The 24,796-nt window shown below is 40.3% G+C and overlaps 1 protein-coding gene across 4 annotated transcripts in view; it reads left to right on the top strand.

Annotated features, from left to right (window-relative positions):
• Nucleotides 1-24,796, top strand: part of EXTL3 (exostosin like glycosyltransferase 3) — a 126,253-nt gene that overhangs the window by 66,458 nt on the left and 34,999 nt on the right. For 3 of the 4 annotated variants that reach the window (XM_030879130.2, XM_030879128.2, XM_030879127.2), the window contains 2 exons: nucleotides 15,084-15,176; nucleotides 16,762-19,390. In XM_030879130.2, the coding sequence (XP_030734990.1) occupies nucleotides 17,243-19,390 (2,148 nt within the window). In that variant the 5' untranslated portion in view covers nucleotides 15,084-15,176; nucleotides 16,762-17,242. Of the gene's footprint in view, nucleotides 1-11,061; nucleotides 11,285-15,083; nucleotides 15,177-16,761; nucleotides 19,391-24,796 lie in introns of those variants that run through there. The other variant, XM_060301310.2, reaches the window with a different exon arrangement.

Consider the following 24,796-nt stretch of genomic DNA (forward strand, 5'->3'; position numbering starts at 1 on the left):
ATTTTGTTTTTTTCCTCTTAATTTTCGGCAGCTGTTCCTTTTGAGAACTGGTAATGATAGGGTAACTAAGAGGAAAGAAAGGATTTTTCATCTATTTGTAGGTTCCTTGAAATAGTGGAGCTCAAGCAGACGGAGTTCGAGAACTCAAGAGAGATGGGGAGGCTCACCTCTAAGCATGATCTTTTCCTGCTTGAACCAGTTCCACACTCCTTGTACACCTGGAGTTTTTCAGATCTCTGGTGATATTACTAGGTGGAAAAGAAGCAGCATTAAAAATTTTATAATCTTGGGTATATAAGAGGAATATGAAGACCCCATTCAGTGACATATTTACCTCCTCTGCTCTTAGGTCATGATGTTTAGTGTAGGATTTTGCTTACGTGTACCAAAATGACCCATTAAAATCGCAGGGATGGAGCCATAGGGAAGATAAACTATGTCTCAGCATTCTGTGGTTTGTAACCTGGGAGTACTTTTATAGAAAAGTAGGCAAATTTTTTCTGTTAACAGCCAAATAATGAGTATTTTAGGCTTTGCAACTATTCAGCTCTGCTGCTGTAGACTGAAAACAACATATATTGATACATAGTACCTATATACAGTATGTACATACAATAATACACACGTGCAATCCATAACTGAATGAGCAAGGCTGTATTCTAATGTAACTATTTACAAAACAGGCAGCTGGCTGTAGTTTGCCAATGCCTGCCTTAAAGTATCGCGCCTTCACACACATGTTACTACTTTTCTGTATTTCTCCGTTTGACTGTGCCCAATACCTTTTAGGCTGATCAGTGTTATTAATGATTAACCCCCTGGATGTTTGCTTTTTTGGCTGTTTATCTTATCCTCTTACATTGTCATCATTTTACCTGTCTCCTCCAACTTCCTTTTAAACCTTTTTTCAACAAACATTTGGTACTCTGAGGAATTTAAAAAATGAATTAGATTTGGAATATGCCCTTAGCCTGTATAGTAAGAGAGATAAGACATACATAAATACATTATGATGGTAGATTACAATAATGTCTTAAATTACTATAGTTCTTGGCGATCATATACTTTCATATATTTTTTTCTCACATAGATTTTGATCTTTATAGTAACTCTGAGAGATAAGAGGCTAAATGTTAACAGTATTCCTTTTTTTGAGGGAGAGGAAGGTAGGAAAGAAAACTGAGGCTTGGGGAGGTTTAGTTATTTGACCAGATGTAGTAAGAGGCAGCATTCTTGAATTGGCTAATAACATTTACTGACCTGTCCCTCTTAGAATACAGTGATGTGAACCTTTCTGGGCAGCCCATTCTAATTTGCAGACTAGTTTTTAGGATGCTTTTCCTTATTGAGCTGCAGTTTGCCTTTCTGTGAGTGTCACCTTTTAGGGCTGTGTAGAACAAGTCTATTCCTTTTCCCTCTGACAGTTCTGCAGATGTTGGAAGACAGCCATCATGCTTCCCAAGACACGAGTTGCAAATTAGTGTGCATGGATCAAGTGAGGCCTGTGCACATACCATTTGGCCACCCAACTTACACAAAGACTTACATTGGGAGCCAACTTTCAGCAATGCAGAGATTTCACATAAAAATCTCTTTTTCTGGCTTTTCTTAAGAAAAAATTATAGGCATTGGTGCTGTAGAGCTCACATTTCTGATGGTGGTAATCTCCCTTAGATGCTAAATATGCCCTCCATTTTGCTAAGGTCTCTGCCGGCCGCCTTGGTTCATCTACTTCACTCTCAGGGCCTCTGTGGTCATTGAGATTACCATCCTTTTCCTAGGTCTTCTACTCCACAGGCTGTCGATCCCCATTTCCTTCAGCTGTTTCTTATTTGACAGTTTCAAATCCCCTCACCAATTTCTTAGTCCTCTGCCCTGCATTCACTTTGTTAATGTTCCTCTTAAAGTGTGGTGCTCAGCACAGTGTACAGTATTCAGTATACAGTGTCAGAGTGCAGAGTGGGGTAACTTTTACTCTTTTGTTTTTGACACTATATTTTGTTTAAAAAAAAACCAGGGGGGACTTCCCTGGTGGCGCAGTGGTTGAGAGTCCGCCTGCCGATGCAGGGGACACGGGTTCGTGTCCTGGTCCGGGAGGATCCCGCATGCCGCGGAGCAGCTGGGCCCGTGAGCCATGGCCGCTGAGCCTGCGCGTCTGGAGCCTGTGCTCCACAACGGGAGAGGCCACAACAGTGAGAGGCCCGCATACCAAAAAACAAAACAAAACAAAACAAAAAAACAGGAAAAACAGGTGATAGTCATATATTCTTGATTCACTGAAATTATAGTCAACTAAAATCATAACTCTGTGTGTGTGTGTGTGTGTGTGTGTGTGTGCTGTTATTAAGCTAAATCATTTCCTTGTAGTTTTGGGATCTAAGTGCTTGAACTCTGCCTTTATCTTTTTTTTTTTTTTTTTTGCGGTACATGGGCCTCTCACCGTTGGGGCCTCTCCCGTTGCGGAGCACAGGCTCCGGATGCGCGGGCTCAGCGGCCATGGCTCACGGGCCCAGCCGCTCCATGGCATGTGGGATCTTCCCAGACTGGGGCACAAACCCGTGTCCCCTGCATCGGGGTACAGGACTCTCAACCACTGCGCCACCAGGGGAGCCCTGCCTTTATCTCTTTTAAATGTTATCTGCTTAGATATTCCAGACTGATAAAATCTTTTTGTATCCTGGGTTTTTTCCAACCTTGACTTACTCTTCCCAGCCTGACTTCCTTTATTTCTGAAGTGGAGCTGTAAAGTATAAAGGCATTGTGGCTTAAAATGGAGAAGATAGTTGGTGAGGACTCCAAATTATTATTATCGGATTCAGTGGAAAATTAAGGGGGGCCTTAAAAGAAAGCATTATGCTTGAAATTTTGGAGGTGAAACAAAAGGAGGTCTTGGGGATAGCCTTGAGTTTGTTTGTAATATTTCCCTCCCCGCCACCAGTAAACAGTATGTATGTGCTTTTTGTGTGCAAGGCAGTTGTAAGTCAGCGGGGTCCTAGAATCTCAAAGGATCTTTGAGGTCATGTAGTCTACCCCTTTAGTTTATGAGTTGAAAAAGGATAAGGAACATATGAGTCAAGAAAGACAGGAATTATGAAGTTAGGGGGCCTGATGAATCAGAAAGATGGTAGTAGTGATAAAGGGATGACAGAATCGGAGTCTCAAGTTGAATTCACCCATGCAGGTTGAAGTTGGATGCCTGAGTCATAAAGCTGATTTACGTATTGCTTAGCAAACTTCTACTTGAGTTTTCTATCTCATTTAGGGAGACTAGAGTCTACACTAATGATATCAGTTGTATACCTCCATAGCATAAGGTGAAAATCTTATTTTCTTGAGGCATGGAAACCCTTAGAGAAATTAGTTTATGGTCTAGGCACTTGTGCATCAAGTTGACTGTTCCAGAAGGATTCTTCAGCAAAATCTATCTGAAGATCTTATTTTAAAAAACCTGTTTTAAAAAAAAACACAAAAAAACCTGTTTTTACACCTCCTCCTTCCATACAGTGGAATCTGTATTTTTCACATATTGTGAACATTTTCCCATTTGATTTAAAACGATTGAAAAGCTTATTGACAGAGAGATAACATATTAATGACAGACTGATAATCATATTAATGACATGCATTTATCATACTTAATATTTAACCTTCCTCCTAATCGTGGACATTTAATTTATAATTTTTTTTTGCTATTATAAAGAATGCTTGGTGATTACATTTTTATATCAATAATACAAATCTTTGTTCACATAGAATGCATTCCTAGAAAGTGAAATTGCTGAGTCGAAGATATGAATATTTTAAAGACTTGTTACAGATGGCAAGTTTACGTTCCTACGAATACAGCGTAAGAGTACCTGTCACTGTAGCTGCCAGCGGAGTACAGAGATGTACTGTACTTTATTATACTAAATGGTTTACTTTGTAATGTGGACATTCTTGATATTAAATCTTTTTTCTCATTCATGATTCTTTCTTAAGAATAATTTCTGGAAGTGGAATTGTAGGGTCAAAGTGAAGGCACCATTTCAGGGCTTTTATTGCTTAAGGCCAAATTGTGCTCCAGATAGGAGTGTCGGTTCTCCTTCGCAGTACCAGAGTATGGGAATGTACCCTCGTCAGTACCAGATACTGTAATTTTACTATTCTTTGCTGGTTTATAGGTGGAAAATGTCACTGTGTCTTGTTTTAAATGTACACTTCTTTGATTGCTGGGATGATTAAACATTTAAAAATGTTTAGCATTTGGACCTTTTTGTGTAGCTTCCTGCTTATTTCCTTTGACCACTATTGTATTGCTTTTACTTCTGTGAAAGTAATGCTGTGTTGTAAATGCTTCCACCAATCTTTTCACTGAATCTCAACTGAAAAAAAAAATACATGTAGAAGCCTTTGATTCTTACATAGTCAGATTTGTTGAACTTTTATGGATTCCACTTTTGCCTAGATTCCTGTAAAAGTGGCTGTACTTATCTTGTGGTGAAATTACATTTATGTTTTCCTTTGTTCTTTTTGTGGTTTCATTTATTATAATTACCTCTTGAATCCATCTGGGACTTATTTTGGGATTTGGTTTGTCATGCAGGAATTCAACTTTATTTTTTTCTAAAAAGCTAATTGTCACGTTATTTATGGAAAAATCTAATGTGGTGTACTTTGAAGTGACTGCAGCAAGATAATATTTTTCTTAATTATGAAAGCAATACATGCTTATTGTAAATGAACAAAGCCAAAATGAGTCTTTTAAGTAAACAAATAGTAAACACGTGGGTAGCAGGGTGCAGGTCGGACACCTGGATTTGTATCTGGGCTCCTCACCTTCTTGCTATATGGCCTTAAGTAGGTTATCTAACCTTGGGATTCTCACTTATTTTTCTGCAAAGTAGAAAAAACAAGCCTAACCTCAAGATGGTTGATATGAGGATGAAATGAGAAAGTATATGTAAAGTGTGTTATCTAGAGTGCATTGTATATATATATATAGTTATAACAAGTGAAAGGTCTACCCCCACGTCTTCCAAAAGTCTATGATGTGGTCTGTAGACTTCCTGCATGAATAAGGTATATTGCTCTTTGACTTCCTTAGTTGTCTATAATTACATTGATTCAGATGTCATCAATCTGAATGAGGATTGTCATCAGTTCTTTGTTAGACCAGTACTTTTGAGTTTATTGAGCAGTGTGTTCTGCATTAAAATCACTTGGGAGCTTTGTCAAACTGCGGGAGCTTGGGCCCATGCTTGGGAATTCTGATTCAGTTAATGTTTGGTGGGCCTGGGTTTATCATGTGAAAACATTCTTAGCTGAGTTGTGCATCTGATTTGTAACCCTAGTTAAAAACTGACTCATGAGACAATGTGATTTTGATTTGTGGGATGTTATCAAACTGGTGGGAAGGGAAACGGATACAGGAATTGGCATAATTTTCCAATTGAGGACTTATCCTGGGAGTTGAGACTTCTGGGTTCAGGCTTATTGCTGACTAAATGCAGCAATATTGTGACCTGGGTTAATCAACAATGTTAGTTTGCTTGTTAATACCTATACACAGTTGAGCAGCGGAAGGAACGCTTATTACTTACTGATGAGCTCCTTTTGTGTCTGCTAGGGGCATCTGTGGAACACCTTTGGACTTAGAAATCTGTTCTTGAGACCAAGCAATATTTGTTTTTCCTTTTTTTCAAAGCCCTGTAATAAGGGTGGCTCAACTCTGTGGTTCTTTGTGATTGTATCATAATCTTGACTCGTAACTCAGTAAGTATGTCAATGCACAACCAGTTTTTCTCACCTGATTTTGGTTTTGAATTGCTGACAACTTTTTATTTCCTTTGTTTTACACCCAGGTTAAATTTATCCAGTAAATAAACTGTGGTGGTTGTATTGTGAAAAACACATGACCTCGCTCTCCTGCAACTTGTGAATTGCCTACATTCAGTTTTTACAAGTCACTTTTTAACAACAGTTAGCTTCCCTGGAAAGTGCCTTTTGTTATTTTGAACCATAAAAGAGAGAAGTCAGAGTCTTAATAGTAGTGCTAGTATTGGGAAATTTATTTTAGTTTGTTTAATTTGTTTAGCTTATTAACAGCCTGATTTTTGAATTAGGTACTAGGTAACAGACTGTTTGTCATGCCTGTGCTTAGCAGGAAATCAGGAAATCATGTTCTTTGGGGTTGTTATAGTATTTAAAAATCTCTGAAATATTGCTTTCAACAACCTTATTGAAATGATTTTCTGTACAGAACTATCTTTATCTAGTTTGAAAGGCTTGTGGCAATGGCAGTAATAGCAGCAATGTACAAACGGTTCTGTAGAACCTGCTCCTGGGTTGTAATAGGATTCTGCCTTCTTGATGGGCTCATGTAGTACTACCTGCACAGATGCACAGGTAGCTCATTCACTCTGAGTATATAGTTTTCTTGTTTTGTTTAGCAGATAAACAAATATGAATATAAGGTTGACTTTAGGTTTGGAATAGTATTACCATGTGTTTTAATTATAACTCATTATCTGTGGTTACAGTACAGCTGTAGTAATATGGATAATTTAAAATTAATTTATGCATGATGTGCCTATGCTCTGTGTTCCCTGAGTTAACATCACAGGCAGTTTATCATAATGGTTAAGACATAGAGAGTGTGGGCCTTAGAGTAACTGAGTTGAATCCAAGTTTTACTCAATATGGATGCCCCTGGGCAAGTTACCTAAGCTCTGTGCTTTGGTTTCCTCGTGTATAAATACAGTGGGAATACTAGTAATACCTACTTCATAGGATTCTTGTGAAGATTAAGTGTGTGAAGGAATACAGTAGGTCTAACCTGGCACACTGTAAACATTCAGTAGATGTTAGCTGTTATTATAGTTATTTAATGTGTTAAAGTCAGTTGAAGGTTTCATTTGGGAACATCTGGAAGGTGTCTAGCTTCTCTGCTCCTTGCTCCATTCTCCCTTCATACGTTTCAGATGTAATGCATAACAGCAGCCCAAGTGGAACCAGCTATTTATTCCCTTCTTTCCTCCCTTCTGTTTTCTTTCTCTCTTCCATTGAGTGTTTTACTTTAGTTCAGTTTATTTATTTATTTTTTAATGAGGAAGATTATACAACTTTGTTGAAAGGCATTAAAGAAGACCTAAATAAACGGTGATATGCCAAATCCATGATAGGAAGTTTCAATATCAGAGTGTTTTAGTTTTACAAGAAGAAAAGTCGAGTCAGTAGGATGGTTATTATATCAACAGACTCTTGAAAGCAAGGTCCTCATTGCTGGTAATGTTCCCACCAATGACGGAAGAGTTCGCTGTGGAGATAAGGAATGTTAGCAGAGGAGGCGATGGTAGAGATGGTAGAGGGCACGGGTGTGTTGAGGCGTAGGAGGGAGGAGATGAAGGGGCAAGACAAGCATATGCAGAACTCCGAATGAGAACTCTTAAGCCCCAGATGACTTCTCAGCTTATCTTCTGGATTTTTGACTTGAATTACTTACCATTTCAGCTTTCCAGGAACATAGCTGGTTTCAAGCCCTCAAGTGAGTGGCTAACATATGAAGAATTCTACTTTCTATTTATCAGCAAGAAAATTTTGATTAGGGAAAGAGTAAAAAGTAGGGCATCAGCCGTGATTTGAATGATAAATCTCTGTGCACAAGTATTTTGAACTTTTTTTCCCTCTTTGTTGGGAGAAGACACTTAACTAACATAACCTCCTTATACTCAGAGGAGGTGTACCCTTGCTGCCGTTGGAACATTGAGGTGTAGATGTCTGTGTTGCTGACCATTGGAAAAGAGATATCAGAAGGGAGATCAAGGTTAGAGAGGTAAATTTGAGAATCATCCAATCAGGGGGTGCTAATTGAAGGTATTGGCAAGCTCCAGTAAATGAAGATAAAGAGAGAAGAGGACAAGGGACAAACCCCTGAGGAACAACTGTATTTAAGGAGTGGCAAAAGGAACCAGAGAATGAGCTGTTGCGGTGGAGAACCAGGAGAACGGATGAGTAAATTATATAAAATACAAACTAACTTAATATGAGACATTGGGGCAGGGATGAGGATGACAGAACTGTTTGATAGAAATAAAGGTGTGAATAAATGGAGAGAATGAATGTTCATGCTTCTGGATAAGATTAACTATATAAAATAACACTTCCCTACTTAAGTGCAATATAATTTAATTCTTTTTATATATTACTGAATTCTGTTCACTAATATTTGTTCAGTGTTTTTTGTCTATATTCATGAGAGAGATTTATCTGTAGTTTTCTTTTTTGGTGCTCTCTTTGGTTTGGGTATCAGGGTTGGTAAAAGGACCGGGAATCTCCCCCCTGCCGCCACTGGAAGAGACCGTGTAGAATAGGTATTTATACTTTAAACATGTAGTAGAATTCTCCAGTGAAAGCCTTTGGGGCTGGACATTTCTTTTTGGGGAGTTTTAAAATTACAAAGTCGATTTATTTAATAGTTATAGGACCAATTATCTATTTCCTGTTGGGTGAGTTGTGGTGTTTGTGTTTTTTGAGGCATTGGTTCATTTCATCTGAGTTGTCCAATTTATGTGTGTTAAGTTGTTTATACTTCCTTTGTTATCCGTTTGATGCCTGCAGGAACTGTAGTGATATCCCCTGTTTCATTCCCCATGTTGGTAATTTGTATCTCTTTGTCAGTCTTGAGCAGGTTTGTCAAAATTATTGACAAACCTCTTGGTTTTACTGATTTTTCTCTTTTGTTTTTATGTTTTTTATTTCATTGATTTCTGCTCTTTATTCTTTCTTTCCTTCTGCTTACTTTGGGTTTATTTTGTTCTTCTTCTAGGTTCTTGACGTAGGAGCTTAGGTTATTGATTTGAGATGTTCCGTCTTTTCTAATGTAAGCATTTCATGCGTAAATGTTCCTCTCAGCACAGCTTTAGCTGTGTCCCATAGATTTTTTTAATTTAATCTATCGTATTTTATTTACTCCTCACAATAACCCTGGAGGTAAGTAGGGATTTTTCAATATCACTTTAAGGAGGAAATTGTGTAACATTCTTAAATTCTCAAAGTTGAGTCCTGAGCTGGAGAGTCTAATTGCAAGTCCAGATGGCCTTCTAGCCTCCTCCTAGCTGTGAAATTCTCTCTCTTTATTTTTCAGTGTTTCATTTTCCTTGAACCAAGACTATATAGGCTCTAAATCTCAAACTTGATTGAAAATGAAAGTGTAAACTAAGACTCTTATCTAGTATTGTTATTTATTGAGCAGTGACCTGGAACCCAGAACTATGTGATATTTTGCAGAGGGATTTCAGAAGAGGTCAGAAAAATAGTTTCATTCTACAAAGAGTTTTTAAGTCCAGTTGGAGAGAAACAAATTCCTTAAATGAAACTAATGAACAGTTGATCAAATTCTGAATCCTCTAATACTGAATACAGTGGGAATTTAGAGAGTTCAGAAATCAAGTGTAGTTAGAGAAAACTATATGGAAGAGGTGGGACTCTAAAATGGCCCCAGAGAATAAGTGGGTTAGGTGGAAAAGAGGAAGAATGCTGTTCCAAGTGTCCAGTGAGTCTGTTGGGCAAGTGAGATGGAGAAGGTTGGAGAAAGAGCACAACTTGAGCCAGCTCGTTCTTTGTGTAGGGTTGAGCTTGAAAGATTCACTGGACGTACGTGGAACAGTTGAAGTAGGGCATGTAGGTAGAGCCATCCTTGATTATAGAGGATCGTGGAAGTTTAGCAGAAGAGTGATTATGGGCAGCAGACTAATGTAAAAAAAAAAAAAGATAAAACACTTAGAGATAGAAAAATTGGCAAAAGACATGAAGTGATAGTGCATGAAAAGAGAAATACAGATACTCAATGAGCAAAAATTGTTCGACCTCCAATAATAAGGGGTAAATTAAAACAATAGAATGACATTTTATCAAACTGTTTTAAAAAAAAGACATTTGGTTGGATTAGTTAGGTTAATTAATGCTTAACTGCAGCAGCAGACTCTGAAATCTTAGTGGCCTAACATAAAAGTTTATTTCTCACTCTTCACAATTCAGATGACGCTCTTCTGTGGCTCCTCTTCAGTGGTGACTCAGGGGTCTGTGTTGCTTTTATCTTGCCACTTCATAGTTTTAGAGTTTTTTGCTTTCAGTCTCTCAAGTGGTGGGGGGAAGAAGAATCCATGGCTATTCTTAACTGCCTTGTACTGGAAAGGATACCTTACTTCTACTCACATTCCCTTTGGCAAGAACTAGCCTTAACGGCTGCAGCCAAACTGTAAGGCAGAGTGGGAAATGTAGGAGAGCAAATACATTCTCGTGGAGTAATAACCATTTCTGTCACACCATTATTGGCGAACGGATGCCCTCTGTATCGTTGGTGGGAGGATAAATGGTCATCTTTCTCGTAGACGGTAATTTTTAAAATGGTAAGATATTCTTGCTCTGACCTATGTTAAAATTTTCTTTCTAAGGAAATAACTGTGGATGTATGCAAAGATAGCTACAAAAATAGTTGTTATAGTTTTGATTATAGTGAAAAATTGGAAACAAATGTCTAGCAGAAGGGGACTGGTTAAATAAATTATGGTCTTGCTGTATTCAATTATTGATGATCATGTAGTATAGCGTCTAATGATGTGGGGCATTACACTGTTCTTGTTATAAGTGGAAAAAAATCAGATTACAAAAAAGAACATATATCCCATTTTTGTAAGCATGTTTATTCATGCATAGACAAAAGACTGGAGGCGATCTCTGGTTTTAGGGTGTTTGCCAGTTTTAGTAACTTGCAATTTTAGTTTCCACAGAGATAAGAGAAAGAGCCTTGCGCCTGTGAGTGTTAAACTGAGATACCAGATAAGAGTATGGATCTTCAAAGGGTTGAACATTCACTAAAGGAGTGGATAGACTAGAAAAAAATCTACCTGTGAGCACACACAGAGAGATGTCTCTCTTAGCAAGATCCAGAGCTGGTTGGGGAAGGGAATATTCACTGAGCACTCATGACCATGGATTTCCCTTCATATGAGTTTTGTGTTCAAATCTACAGTACTTGTGGGATCTGGGAGAATCTCCAGACTGAGAATTGACATAAAAAGTGGTGTAAGGCTGATAGTATGACAGAGGTATCTGGAAGACACAAACTGTTCTGGAGGGACGTATCCTCAACCCAGACCACATAGATTTCCCAGAAATAAAGCACAACTAAAAATGAACTCAATACAGAATTATAAAGCATGGGAGGAAACAATCTACCATTCCTCGATGAGCAAGAATCAGCGGACAGAACAAACTAAACACCTGAAGAGAAGGAATAGAAAAGGTGAGAAAGAATAGGTGCGATCGTAAAAATAAGAGAAATTTTTAAAAAGGGGTCAGTAGAATATCTGGAAATGTAAAATAGTCATTGAAATTAAAACTCAGTGGGTAGGATAAACAACCGCTTTGACACAGAACAGAGAATTAATGAGTTAGATCAGGAGTTGGCACACTATGGCTTGTGGGGTAAATCTTGGTTGTGGCTTATTTTTTACAGCCTGCATGGAAAGAATGGTTTTTACGTTTTTGAAGGGTTGTTTAAAAAAAGAGACAAATGAAAATATTCTACATAGACTGTATGTAGCTCCCAAAACCTAATATATTTACTCTCTGGCTCTTTACTGAAAACATTTCCTGAGCCCTCAACTGGATAGACCTGAGGAAATTTCCAGATGGTAGCACAAAGGACAAAAGAGAAAATATAGAAGAAAGGTTTAAAGACATGGAGTATGAAATGAGGAGGTCTGACATATGTCTAGTCATCTAATAGGAATTCAAAAAGGAGAGAATGAGCGACAGGCTCTATACGAATAGATAACCAACAAACTAAACAAACTAAGACTAAATAAACAAAGAAAGCAAACAGATAATGACTGAGACTTTTCTGGTTTGATGAGAGACACACATCTTAAGAGCCAGAAAGTTTGATGAGTGCTGAGCGTCCCCCGCCCCCCAGATTCCACATGTAGACACATGCAGAATTCCAAAGGCAAAAAGATCTTGAACATAGCCAGAATGAAAAGTCAGGTTATCCACAGGCACAACAATTAGACTGACATCTCACATCTCAGCAGCAGTAATAGAATCCAGAGGATTCTTCAGTGTTGGTGGAAAAGAATTATTAACCTAGAATGGTATATCCAGCTAGATCATTATTCAGGATTTAGGGTGAAATAAAGTGTTTTCACAAGAGAACAGTTTACCACCAACAAACTCTCACTGGAGGCACTACTTCAGGGAAAAGGAAACAACCAGAGGGAAGGAATGAAATGCAAAAAGGAATGGAATTCTGAATAAGGAAATTGGTAAATATGTGGGTGAATCTAAACAAGCAGGAATTGCATTAATGATAATAAGGGCTAACATTAAGAGTGTAAAAACAAGATGGAGCCAAAATATCAGTCAATATTGACGTACAAGTCAAGAGAGAGGTCATCATAGGTAAAGAGCTTTTATTAAGAAGAGTGATAAAATATTAAGAGATAATGTTAAATTTTCAGCTGAAGTCATAAATTGAATATATAACTGCCAGGCTGGTAGAGGGTTTAAAAAAAAAAAAAAAAAGAAAAGTATGCCATCTCTTGGGAAAATTGTTTACTCCAGTGTTTATAGTTCTTCTAAACAGTGTCCAGCACACAATAAAAAAATCATAAGATTACAAAGAAACAGGTAAATATGACCTACAATCAAGAGAAAAACAGAATAAAATCCACAGGTGCCCCAGATGTTGGAATTAGATAAGAAATTTAATTCTCATAAATATGCTAAAGAAAATGGAGGAAAAGATGGAAAAAATTAATAGATGAAGAATTTCAATAGAGAAATGGAATCTCTAAAAAAGAACTTAATGGACATTCTTGAACTGAAAAGTATAATACCTGAAATTAAGAATTTATTGGATGGAATTAACCTTAAACTAGAAATAGCAGAAGAATGGTTTGGTGAACTCAGAGATAGGTCAGTTGAAATTATTCAAGCTAAAGCATTATTAGATGAAATAAAAAAGATTGATTTAGAGTAATGCATAGGATAAACTGATGGGGAATGTGAGATTAGGCATAATGGTTTGTTATGGTCCAGTACTAGGTTGAAGGCAGTTGTATAAAAGAAAGGGATAAATGCAAACATTATTGTAAATTATTATTATTATAAATATATTATTACCATAATTATTATTATTACAAAAAAGAATGGATGCAGTTTGGCAGATCTAAAAATAACTCCAGGACTTGTAGCTAATAAATAGATTACTATATGAGAGGTACTGTACAGGGTATTTTTTACTCACTGCTTTATCTCTGATTTTTATAACAATCCTGAACATGAGTGTTCTCTTTTACTTAAGAAAAAAATGCAGCTTAGAGTGGTTAAGTGACCATCTAATAGCTTACAAAGCTGGGGTTTGATCCAGGTCTGGCTAGCTTTGAGGTCTGTACTCCTTGCTGTATATCACATTGTTTCTAGTTTGTAAGACTAGAAGTAATATCATGGGCAGAACTGAAAGTTATTGGAAAGTGGGAATATTTCGAATCATGTAATGGCCATAGTGTATCCTAGGGGAGATATCCTTTAGGGAGCTGGAAATACTGGTCTACTAGTATTTTGGGGGTACTTTGGGGGTTGCCGCCATTTCAGCGAATGGATTCAATACCAGATTATGTCAAAAGCCTTGGGGAGCACTTTCTATATGAGGTAGGAGGACGACTGGGTGCCAGCAAAGCAGAAAGGGACAATACATAAATGAAAAGATATTATGAAGGAAATCAGTAGATCAGTGCCAGAAAGTGTCAGGGGGTAAGAAAGGCTACCTTAAACAGGAATATCAAGAAATTAAGATCTGAAGGATGAGAAGGAGTCAACCTGGGGAAGAGCATTCGAGACTAAAAGATCAGCAAGTATAAAGCTTCTGAAGCAGTTAAGAGCTTGGCTGGTTGAAGAATTGAAAGGAAGCCAGTGTAGCTGAAGCTGAACGAGCAAGTATGGCAGTGATGTCTTATGAGATTAGCTTGGTGGCCGGGGAGCTAGTTATGAAGGGCCTGGCAGTGTAGCAGGAAAGCACTGAAAATTTTTAAGGAAAGGAGATCCCTGGTCTAACTCATGTTTTAGGAAGATGATTCTGATTGCTGTGCATAGAATGCATTGTAGGGGGCAGGCTGACAAGTTGGGCATTCAGTGCTGTGGCCGATGACAGAATTAATGAGATTTCTCCTTATCAGGATTTCAGGTGACATTTATTTCTAGATCCTAATACCTTCGTTGTCATTTTCCGGAGAATGACAGAAGAGGTTCTAAGCATTTTCTTTTTCTTTTGTGCTTGCAATAATTAGCTGTTTAGGAAAGAAAGTTCATGCTTTTGGGCACTGATGACACTTTTGCCTAATTTCAGTAAAAGAGATGGAACTTGATGGGGATAATTTTTTTTGAGTCATTGTTGAATTACTGGTTTCCATTAGAATGTTTGTTTCTATTCCCAGTTCTGTTCACTGTAGGTTGGTAGCATTAGCAATATTAGATTAAGTATCATCAGTCTCCAAATAACTTTTAAAAAACATTTTGTTTAGACTCTGTATAATTTAGCTTTGAGTTTTTAATATGAGAAATGTTAAACATATATAAAAGCAGACATGCATGTATCCCCATAATTCAGTGTCAACAGCAGTTTGCTCATGGCTAATCTTGTTTCACTGATATCCCAGAATGCTCCTCACCACCCTCATCCTGTTTATTTTTAAGCAAATTCCAGGTAAATCCTCTATAAATATCTCAGTATATACTTCTAAAAGGTAAGGATTTTTCTACGTTTTAGCATTTTGGTTTATTCCCTCTTAGAGCTCATAAATAAGTAACCATATAGCTGGATGGTTTGCCTTTGAGAATGCGGATTTATGCTTGTTGTCCCAGTGTATTTATTAATAGGACCCCTTTTCACTTAAAACAGTGCCTCCATTTGAGCAATAAATTCTATGCTCACCTTATATACATAAGAGAAACCTTTTCATAGTAGACAGTAAATAAATTCTTTAATAGCACCTTCAGTATTGAGTATTTTTCTAATAGCATGTCACTTCTCTATTTTCTATCAGGAGAGCAAGCCCCGGAGTTCACTATTTCCAGAAATTGTATACTGAAGTGTAACGCTACATGAGTCAGAGAAAGGAAGGACCCTGAGCCATATGGTAAGAAGGGAATGAATCAGCTGAGTCGCCTGGATTATGCCTTCTTTTTTTCCTCCACTCCATTCTGTCTTTGTTACGATTTGATCGTAAGTGCAGAGAACATTATTTTGAAACCCAAAAGAGAGATTTTAACATTTGAATTAAAAGGATAATGCTTTAGAAACTTTGACCTACATACTTTGGGATATTTGGTCAGCTCTTAATTATCAAGTTTAGATCATCCAAATTTACGCTTTTCCATGATTGATTATTTTTTGGTTTTTGTTGTCCTTATCTCGTGGTCTCCTTATTCAAACCTTTTAGTAACATTGTCATCACTTTTAATTTTTATTTAAAGGGAGAGAAGACTCTATCAAACATTTAATAGTTATATATCCTTAACAAAGGTAGAAGCTAGAGAGAGTGACTGAGCATCCAAAAAGTACTTACTTCACACTGCCTTGTGGTAGTATCCTTGCTATTCGTTTATATCTTTTTAGGCTAAAGGAAGTTCCATGAGGTCGAGGATTATTTTACATCCTAGATTTGCCCACAGTTATACTTAGCATGTCTTAGACATGGAAAGAGTATGGTAAATACTTTTTGGAGGGAATGAATGAAGGAAATTGGGGGTATTCTTTGGCACAGAACATTATGAGTTCACTTCTAGATGTATTGAATTTGAGGTGAAAGCAAGTGAAAAGCTTTTGTAACCTGTGATAGTAAAGTTTGGTAAGAGAATAGGACTGGGAATGCTGTTTCAAGATTTTTTAGCCTGAAGTACCCTCACATCCTCTGTCCTGTATTTTCATAGCAACACAATATATGTTGTTATCTCTGTACACTTATCTCCATTTTGGGAGATTAGAAACCTGGGGCGTAAGGTCTGACAGCAAATCTCTTCCAAGGATAAGAAATAATGCCCCTCATTTCTAAGTATAGTGTTCTTTCTGAAAGACCAGGTTACTATTTATATATTAAGGAGGAGCACATGATGTGTGCTAACAGAAGATAAATGAGAAGCAAACTGGAAAATACATTTTATCTCTGAATTACTGGACCCACTGCTGGGTAAAGATCAAGAGAGTTCTCATCAGCTTTTTTCAACTCTGAATATAACAAATGGAGCTCCTCACAGAGGTGTTTTTTTTTTTTGTTTGTTTGTTTTCCAGTAGTTCAAAAGTCAACTTTCATGTCAGGAATGAACATAGATAGGAGGGTGTTTCTCTTTGTCTAATGATGATGCCTGAGTCTAGAATGACAAATTGTTGTGAACATTTTCGCCCTCTGTTGAATGTAGCTGGTAATCATTTTATAGGGCTCTAATGCTGCTCTATAGCCAATTAAATAGGAAGAAGGTGTGTGTGTCTAAACACTGAAACTGTTTTTGGACACTTATCTTATCCATCTCTTACTAACCACAAGTAAAATATCCATACCAAACAAAACCTACATTGGACTTAAAATGTTATGTGAGACACACACCAATGATCCAACCATTGTTCTATCTTATAAGATTTAAGCATTTTCCAGAAAGTTACAGGGGGAGAGCAGGCTTGTTGAACATAATGTCTTCAAGACTGACATGCTTCTCTTTCTTTTGCAGGCCTGATTGTTGGCAATGACACTGTTAAGAGGCTGGCATTTGTTTCTGTTCTAACCAGCTACTTTATAACTGTCAATAGTAACTATGCATATGTATTGGTCAGCAAAACCAAGGAACGAGAGCAATGGCATTTGACAAAGTCAATCTGATTCCTGGGTATCTTTCCTGGGTTCCACCATCAGGGACCTCTTCCCTTCCATCTCATCAACAATGTGGTACCTTTTACTATTTGATAAAGATTAAGGACATGTTCTTTGGTCAACAACCAGAACTCAAAATCTGCTGGAGTAGGGTCAGAGACCATTTCAATCATAGCTGAGGAAAATGAAATTTCCGTTTTATTTGGTGCCTTGTCCAGGGAGCACACTAACTCTTTCGGAAACACGGGAGTGAGAGGAGGTTGAGTCTTGTCTGATAGCAACTCATGGTTATGGCGAGTGACCCAACGTGACCAGCAGGGGCAGGAGCCACAGAGGAACTCATGACGGGCTACACCATGTTGCGGAATGGGGGCGTGGGCAACGGAGGTCAGACCTGCGTGCTGCGGTGGTCCAACCGCATTCGGCTCACGTGGCTCAGCTTCACGCTCTTCATCATTCTCGTGTTCTTCCCCCTCATCGCCCACTATTATCTCACCACCCTGGACGAAGCGGATGAGGCAGGCAAGCGGATCTTTGGCCCACGGGCTGGTAATGAGCTCTGTGAGGTGAAGCACGTGCTGGATCTCTGCCGCATTCGAGAGTCTGTAAGTGAAGAGCTCTTGCAGCTGGAAGCCAAGCGGCAAGAGCTGAACAGTGAAATCGCCAAGCTGAATCTGAAGATAGAGGCCTGTAAGAAGAGCATTGAGAATGCCAAGCAGGACCTGCTTCAGCTCAAGAACGTCATCAGCCAGACCGAGCACTCTTACAAAGAACTGATGGCCCAAAATCAGCCCAAACTCTCTCTGCCCATCCGACTCCTCCCAGAGAAGGACGATATCGGCCTCCCTCCCCCAAAGGTCCTGCGGAGCTGCCGGCTGCACAACTGTTTTGATTATTCTCGCTGCCCTCTCACCTCTGGTTTCCCAGTCTATGTTTATGACAGTGACCAGTTTGCCTTTGGCAGCTACCTGGATCCCTTGGTCAAGCAGGCTTTTCAGGCCACAGCACGAGCCAACGTTTATGTTACAGAAAATGCAGATATTGCCTGCCTTTATGTGATATTAGTGGGGGAAATGCAGGAGCTGGGAGTGCTGCGGCCTGCTGACCTGGAGAAGCAGCTGTACTCCCTACCACACTGGCGGACAGACGGACACAACCACGTCATCATCAATCTGTCTCGGAAGTCGGACACCCAGAATTTACTGTACAATATCAGTACAGGCCGGGCCATGGTGGCCCAGTCCACTTTCTATGCTGCCCAGTACCGGCCTGGCTTTGACTTGGTGGTATCGCCACTAGTCCACGCCATGTCAGAGCCCAACTTCATGGAAATCCCACCACAGGTGCCAGTGAAGCGGAAATATCTCTTCACCTTCCAGGGTGAGAAGATTGAGTCGCTGAGATCCAGCCTTCAGGAGGCCCGCTCCTTTGAGGAGGAGATGGAGGGTGACCCTCCAGCCGACTACGATGATCGTATCATTGCCACCCTCAAGGCAGTACAGGACAGCAAACTAGATCAGGTCTTGGTAGAATTTACCTGCAAAAACCAGCCTAAACCCAGTCTGCCTACTGAGTGGGCGCTATGTGGGGAGCGGGAAGACCGCTTAGAATTACTGAAGCTCTCCACCTTCGCCCTCATCATCACTCCCGGGGACCCTCGCTTGGTTATTTCCTCTGGGTGTGCCACACGGCTCTTTGAAGCCCTGGAGGTTGGTGCTGTCCCAGTTGTGCTTGGGGAGCACGTGCAGCTTCCTTACCAGGACGTGCTGCAGTGGAGCGAGGCCGCCCTGGTGGTGCCCAAGCCACGAGTGACCGAGGTCCACTTCCTACTACGGAGCCTCTCCGACAGCGACCTTCTGGCCATGAGGCGGCAAGGCCGCTTCCTCTGGGAGACTTACTTCTCCACCGTGGACAGTATTTTCAGTACTGTGCTGGCTGTGATTAGGACTCGCATCCAGATCCCAGCCGCTCCCATCCGGGAAGAGGCGGCGGCCGAGATCCCCCATCGCTCAGGCAAGGCAGCCGGCACTGACCCCAACATGGCCGACAATGGGGACTTGGACCTGGGGCCCGTGGAGACAGAGCCGCCCTACGCCTCCCCCAAGTACCTCCGCAACTTCACCTTGACCGTCACGGACTTCTATCGCAGCTGGAACTCTGCGCCAGGACCTTTCCATCTTTTCCCCCACACACCGTTTGACCCTGTGCTGCCCTCAGAGGCCAAATTCTTGGGCTCTGGGACTGGCTTTCGGCCTATTGGTGGCGGGGCCGGGGGCTCCGGCAAGGAGTTCCAGGCCTCGCTGGGCGGCAACGTCCCACGGGAGCAGTTCACAGTGGTGATGCTGACCTACGAGCGGGAGGAGGTGCTCATGAACTCGCTCGAGAGGCTGAATGGCCTCCCTTACCTGAACAAGGTCGTGGTGGTGTGGAATTCTCCCAAGCTGCCCTCAGAGGACCTTCTGTGGCCTGACATTGGCGTCCCCATCATGGTAATAGAAGCATGAGCCTTTTGTTTTACTGCATGAGAGAGGAATTCATTCTTAATCTCTTTTCCATAAACATGCTTCTTTTAAAAAAAAACCTATACAGATTCTTTCCCCATGAAATTTTCTCCTTGCCTCTATTTCATTCCTTTCAGGCCTTGCCAGTTCCCTCTCTGCTACTTACTTCAGAAATCTCCTAAGACGCTCCAATACCGAAACTGGCCCTGTGAAGGTTTACAAAACCCTGTCACTGACCTCATGGACTTATTCTGTGTCATCACAAAGATGTTGATAATGAGAATGGTGATGAAAAGCTAACATTTATGAAGCACTCCTAGTCTAGGCACTATAATTTAGCATTTGTGGAACTTATATAATGAACTAGTACGGTTTCTTCATTTTAAATCTGTGGAAACTGAGGCTTAGAGAGGTTAATTATTTTGCCCAAGGTCATGATTAGCAATCATGGAGGAGCTGAGTCTTAGTGTGTTTGATTCCAGAAGCTGCGGTTTTAATCACCTCCCAGAGGATTTAGGAAGGAGACCTGTTTCATTTCACAGGGTTGGGTACAAGTCCTCTGGGAGACTGGTGTTGGGGGTTTGATGTTTTTGGAGTTGGAGATCCTGAACCTTTTCTGTAGTCTCTTGCAGGTTCTTTCTCATTCTTTACTCCATCTGTTATGGTTAGGATGCTGTATTTTACAGGAAAAGTAATAGCCGAATATGCAGGATAGAGCTTTAGTTCTGAGTACTTTGTTTATCCACCTTCTGATGTAAACTTGTCAATCTAGAGGGAGATTACCCATTTCTCTTAAATGTGAGGCCTTAGAGCAAATCTTAAGCCACCTGGCAACTACTTACCCTGCAGCTTAGGTACTTTCCAGAAAAAGGTAGCAAAGAAGGGCAAAGGTCTGATGGGCCATCATTGCTAGAAGCTTGCTTAAGAAAATTAGTGTAGTATTTAGGAAGAATTTGCCTAGAAGAGGAATGTTCAGGCTACACCAGTTTTTTAAAAATTTATTTCATTAAGGAACTAATTGACGTGAAATATTTTCTAAGCAGCATCATGGTATAATGGAAAAGTATGCATTTTGGAGTGATACAGACCTGGGATTAAGTAGTCATTTTGTCATCTTTGGTAAGTTAATTAACTCCTTTGACTTCAGGATTAAAGAGGAATCTAACATAGTACAAGTAAGGAATCTAGAAAGGTGCCCCAAAATTATTTGATTCCTACTTACTTCTTCCTGTCAAAGGAGATGGAGGGCAGCGTGGATGTTCTGCTACCGTTAAGAACTCACTTCACTGATGAAGCCTTCTTGTATCTGCTATATAATTTCCCTTGTGTCATAACTGTTACCACTTTTTCTTCTCTTGTACAAATCTTTGTTTTAAATTTTTTCTTAGGAATCCTGCTACTCTCTTACTACTGCTGCTAATCTTTTCTTGTATTTTATTTAATTGAATTTATAATCTGAGGCTATTCAAAGACTGTAGGGTTCTACAAACTTTTGATCCCAGAATTTATCGTGTATATTAAGAAAGTGCTGAACGGGGAGATTTTTTTCTTATTGACGTCTTCCCAAATACATTTCACTTATTTTCTTAGTTACAACTTTTGAATGTCATTGAAATTAAAAAAAAAAATTGTTCTGTGAAAGGTAGATGCTGGTCAAATAGAATAATAAAGCAGCCTTTGTTTTCCATTTTCCTGAGTTTTCTTTGAATTTGATAGGGATGTAGAGAAGCCGATGCCACAACAGTTAACAGCGACTGAAATTTGTCCGAGAACTTACCAGAACTAATCCTTCCTTTTAACTCTGGTGGGAAATAAGTAGTCCTCTTTGATTACTGGGTAGCTCATTGCAGCAATACAATGCCTAGTCAGAAAATGCCAGAGACTTTCCAAATGGGGGGCTGTTGTGAATAGCTTGTTCGTATTAGTGATACACACTTTTTTCAAGTTCTTCTGAAAAAGAAAAAAACACTTTCAAACTGGACAGTTTCACTCCATTCTCTAAATATTTGGACTGTTTTCTATTTAAGAGAGGCAGTATTTTTGGGCAGCAGTTGAATTGTCAACCTCTTGGGCGTAGAGTCAACACTCCCCAGGTATCAGGGCTATAAGGGACTGGCAGCTCTCCCCTGTGGGAGAATGGCACTGTTAGGAAGCATCTCAGAGTGGATTGTCCACCGAGGGTGAAGACGTGACCTATCCGTTATGTTACAGTTAACAGGTCTTTGTAAAGTTAGCAGCAGAGTGGTTCCCAGGCAATCTGTCTGATTCCAGTCCTTCAGGGAAAATGATTTGAAATGAGCATTTTGGCTAAAAGAATCAACCCAGGAACCTACATGCCATTTCAGAAAATCCTGGGCTGTTTGTGCTTCTCTTCTGCTCAGGGTGCCAGCAGCACAATGGGCATGATTGCTAGCTGTTTGTGTAAGGAAAGAGGGGTTGTCTTGGGGGGTACCTGCTGGGGTTAATATGGTAAAATCCCTCATTCTTTTCTGTTACTTACATCGGGTCTGGCTTAGAGTAAATGTGATCTTCACGGCCACCCTCCTGCCCCAAATGCTTTATATAAAGAGAATTTCAGTTCAGATGGGGTAGGGCCTGGGCGTGGTGACAGCACTGCCCCCAGGGAGATGGGGTATGTGCCACCAGCTGCAGGGGTCTCTCACCTGAATGGTGTGGGACGGCTGCCCAGAGGCTGGGACAGTGGGTGACTGCTCTCTCGCCGTCTCTTGCCTGTTTTCTGAACAGTTGAATCAGGTTCCTTAGCTCCTGGAGCAGAAGACATGGATGTTTAATGGAAGTCGGATGGAGGGTAGCGTTGTGCCGGGGGTTTTGAAGGCTGTCTTCTGAGAAACTCCCTACTAGGTGTGGAGGCCACCGCTTTCATGCATCTTAAAGATTTTCCATTGTTTCCAGGCCTCCATTCTTTGAAATGATATGTCAGTGATTTCTCAGATTTCTGTTGCCCTGTATGTAATGTGTTATTTTTCTCTGGCTGCTTTCTTCTTCTTTAAATTTGGTTTTCAGCAATTTGACTGTGATATGCCTCTGCATGGTTTTCTTTGACTTGTGTTTTGATTGGGGTTCACTAAGCCTCTTGAGTCTAGTAATTTATGTTTTTTTAAAATCATATTTTGGGGAATTTTTATTCAGTATTTGTTGATATTTTTCTGTCCCATTCTTGACCTCCCCTCCTTTTCTTGGGGACTCCGTTCTATGTATATTAGACGTTTTGATGTTGTCCCACAGTTTTCAGTGGCTCTGTTCATTTTTTAAAAATCTTTTTTATCTTTGATAATTTCTGTTGATCTGTCATCAAGTTTACTGACTTGTGTCTACACTGCTCTTAAGCTCATTGAGTCAGTTTTAAATTTCAGATACTGTATTTTCCAGTTCCAGAATTTCCATGTTTTTAAGAATAACAGTTTGTTTCTCTGCTGAGATTTCCTGTTTTGTTTTTGTTTTTTTCCCATTCTGAGTATGCTTTCCTTCATTGAGCACCGTTATGATAGCTACTTTAACGTCTTAGTCTGCTAATTCCAACATATGGGTCATTTGAGTATTTGCTGTAATTGAGTTTTCTTTTTTCCTGAGGACTGGGTCATGTTTTTCTGGTTCTTTGTACATCACATCAAACAGTTTTGTATTAAACATTGTGAATGTTCTGAAGACTGTGGGTTTTGTTTTATTTCTCTGAGAAGTGTTGAGATTTTAGTTTTAGCAGGCAGTTAATTTGGTTGGACTCAGACTGCATGTTCTCTCTCAAGTGGCAACGCAAATGTTAGTTCAGCCCTTTTGTCTTTAGCTGGTCTGCTTGCAGACAGCGCCAAGCATGCATGGTTCAGGGGTGGCCCGGAGACTGGGCAGTTTATACACGGTACATGGAGCTCCCCCTATCTGGCTCTCTCCATGCTGGAATCTCCTTTCTTCCAGGGGCTGTGGCTGCCCCAGACTCTTTTCCTCATTCTTCAGGCCAGAAAGACTTGGGTGTTGTATGCGTGTTTAAGTCTTGCATGGTACCGACTTTGGCGTACTCTCAGGGCAAAAGCAACGGTGAGTCTCCCCGTGTCCGTAATTCCTTCCTAAATTTCAGCTCCCCTTCACAATTTGTTGCCTTCTCACTATCTAGTGCTTTTAGGTAATGCTTTTTTGGTATTTTTGTCCAGAGTTTACGTTACCGTCTACAGGAGGCTGGGTCTGGCTGGGGCTTTTTCAGCCATTCTGGAAGCAGGAGCCTCCAGGTGGTCTCTTTTTGGATACATGGCCCCGCCCAGAATTTTGGTTCAAGTTATTACTTTATTCTGACCAGTTAACACATCTTCTTCACTCTGCTTTATAGTCTAGAAAATTGTACTAAATAGGGTGGCCTTGTTGGAGCGTTGACTGGAAATGAGAACGTGAAAGTCTGTCCTTTTGGAGTTTCAAAACGTGGGCTGTTACGAAGGGGACGTTGTCATTCACAGTGTAGTCTTGCCCACTCAAAACATTGTCCATCTCTACGCTACGTACTCACTTGTTTCTCAGTCTTGTGACAGCCAGGCCCTTGATTCTTAATTTCTAGTTCTCTTCTCTGTAAAGGGTACAGCTCATTTACACAGGGAGCCTGGGAGGCCCTTTTTGAAGAGGTGATGTTTGAGCAGAAGCCTGAAGGATGTGAGAGAATGGACCACGTAAATTCTGCAGGAATATACAGAGAACGGCAAGTGCAAGAGGCTTGTTGGGTTCAGGACATGGCAGGGGGACCCAGTGTATTGGGGGTGGAGTGATCGACTGGAGAGTTTGAGCAGGTCAGAGGAGGCAGAGGCCAGCACATGTAGACCATGGTAAGGATTCCAGGTTTTATTCTCAGTGCATTAGCGTGCCAGCAGAGGGTTTTGAGCAGGGAGAAATATGGTATGTGTGCGACCGTGGGGAAAAGAGCAGGAACAGTTCAAAGGCTGTTGCAGCAGCCCAGGTGAGGGGTGCCAGCGGCTTGGACGGGGCAGTCGTGGTGGAGGTGGTGATTCAGAGATAAGCTATCACGCCGCTCTGGGAGACTCCGAGGTCTCTGGAGGTGAGGCCAGAATGTGCCATGTTTCCAAAATGAAAACTGTAGAGATACGAGGTGATTTCTTAGCCCTTTTCCCTCTTTCCCAGCCCTTGATGCTAGAATTGAACAAGGAGAGTTCTGTTTTGGGAACTTAATGTCATGCCAGCGTAGTTATTTTAGTACTATTGCCCCAGTAGTCTACTAAGGAAGACTGGAAGAGAAACTGGCTGTGTCGTCAGCTCAATCATTAAGATTCAGGCTTGGGCCTCTGCCAGCTGGGCAGTTGAAGACTTTATTTCTGGCTGGACCTCAGGCAAGAGTAGAGATAATTCTAAAGCCTTATTCTTTAGAAAGTTGATACGTTTTAT

This window comes from Globicephala melas, chromosome 6 (genome assembly GCF_963455315.2).
Source record: "Globicephala melas chromosome 6, mGloMel1.2, whole genome shotgun sequence".
Lineage (NCBI taxonomy): Eukaryota > Metazoa > Chordata > Mammalia > Artiodactyla > Delphinidae > Globicephala > Globicephala melas.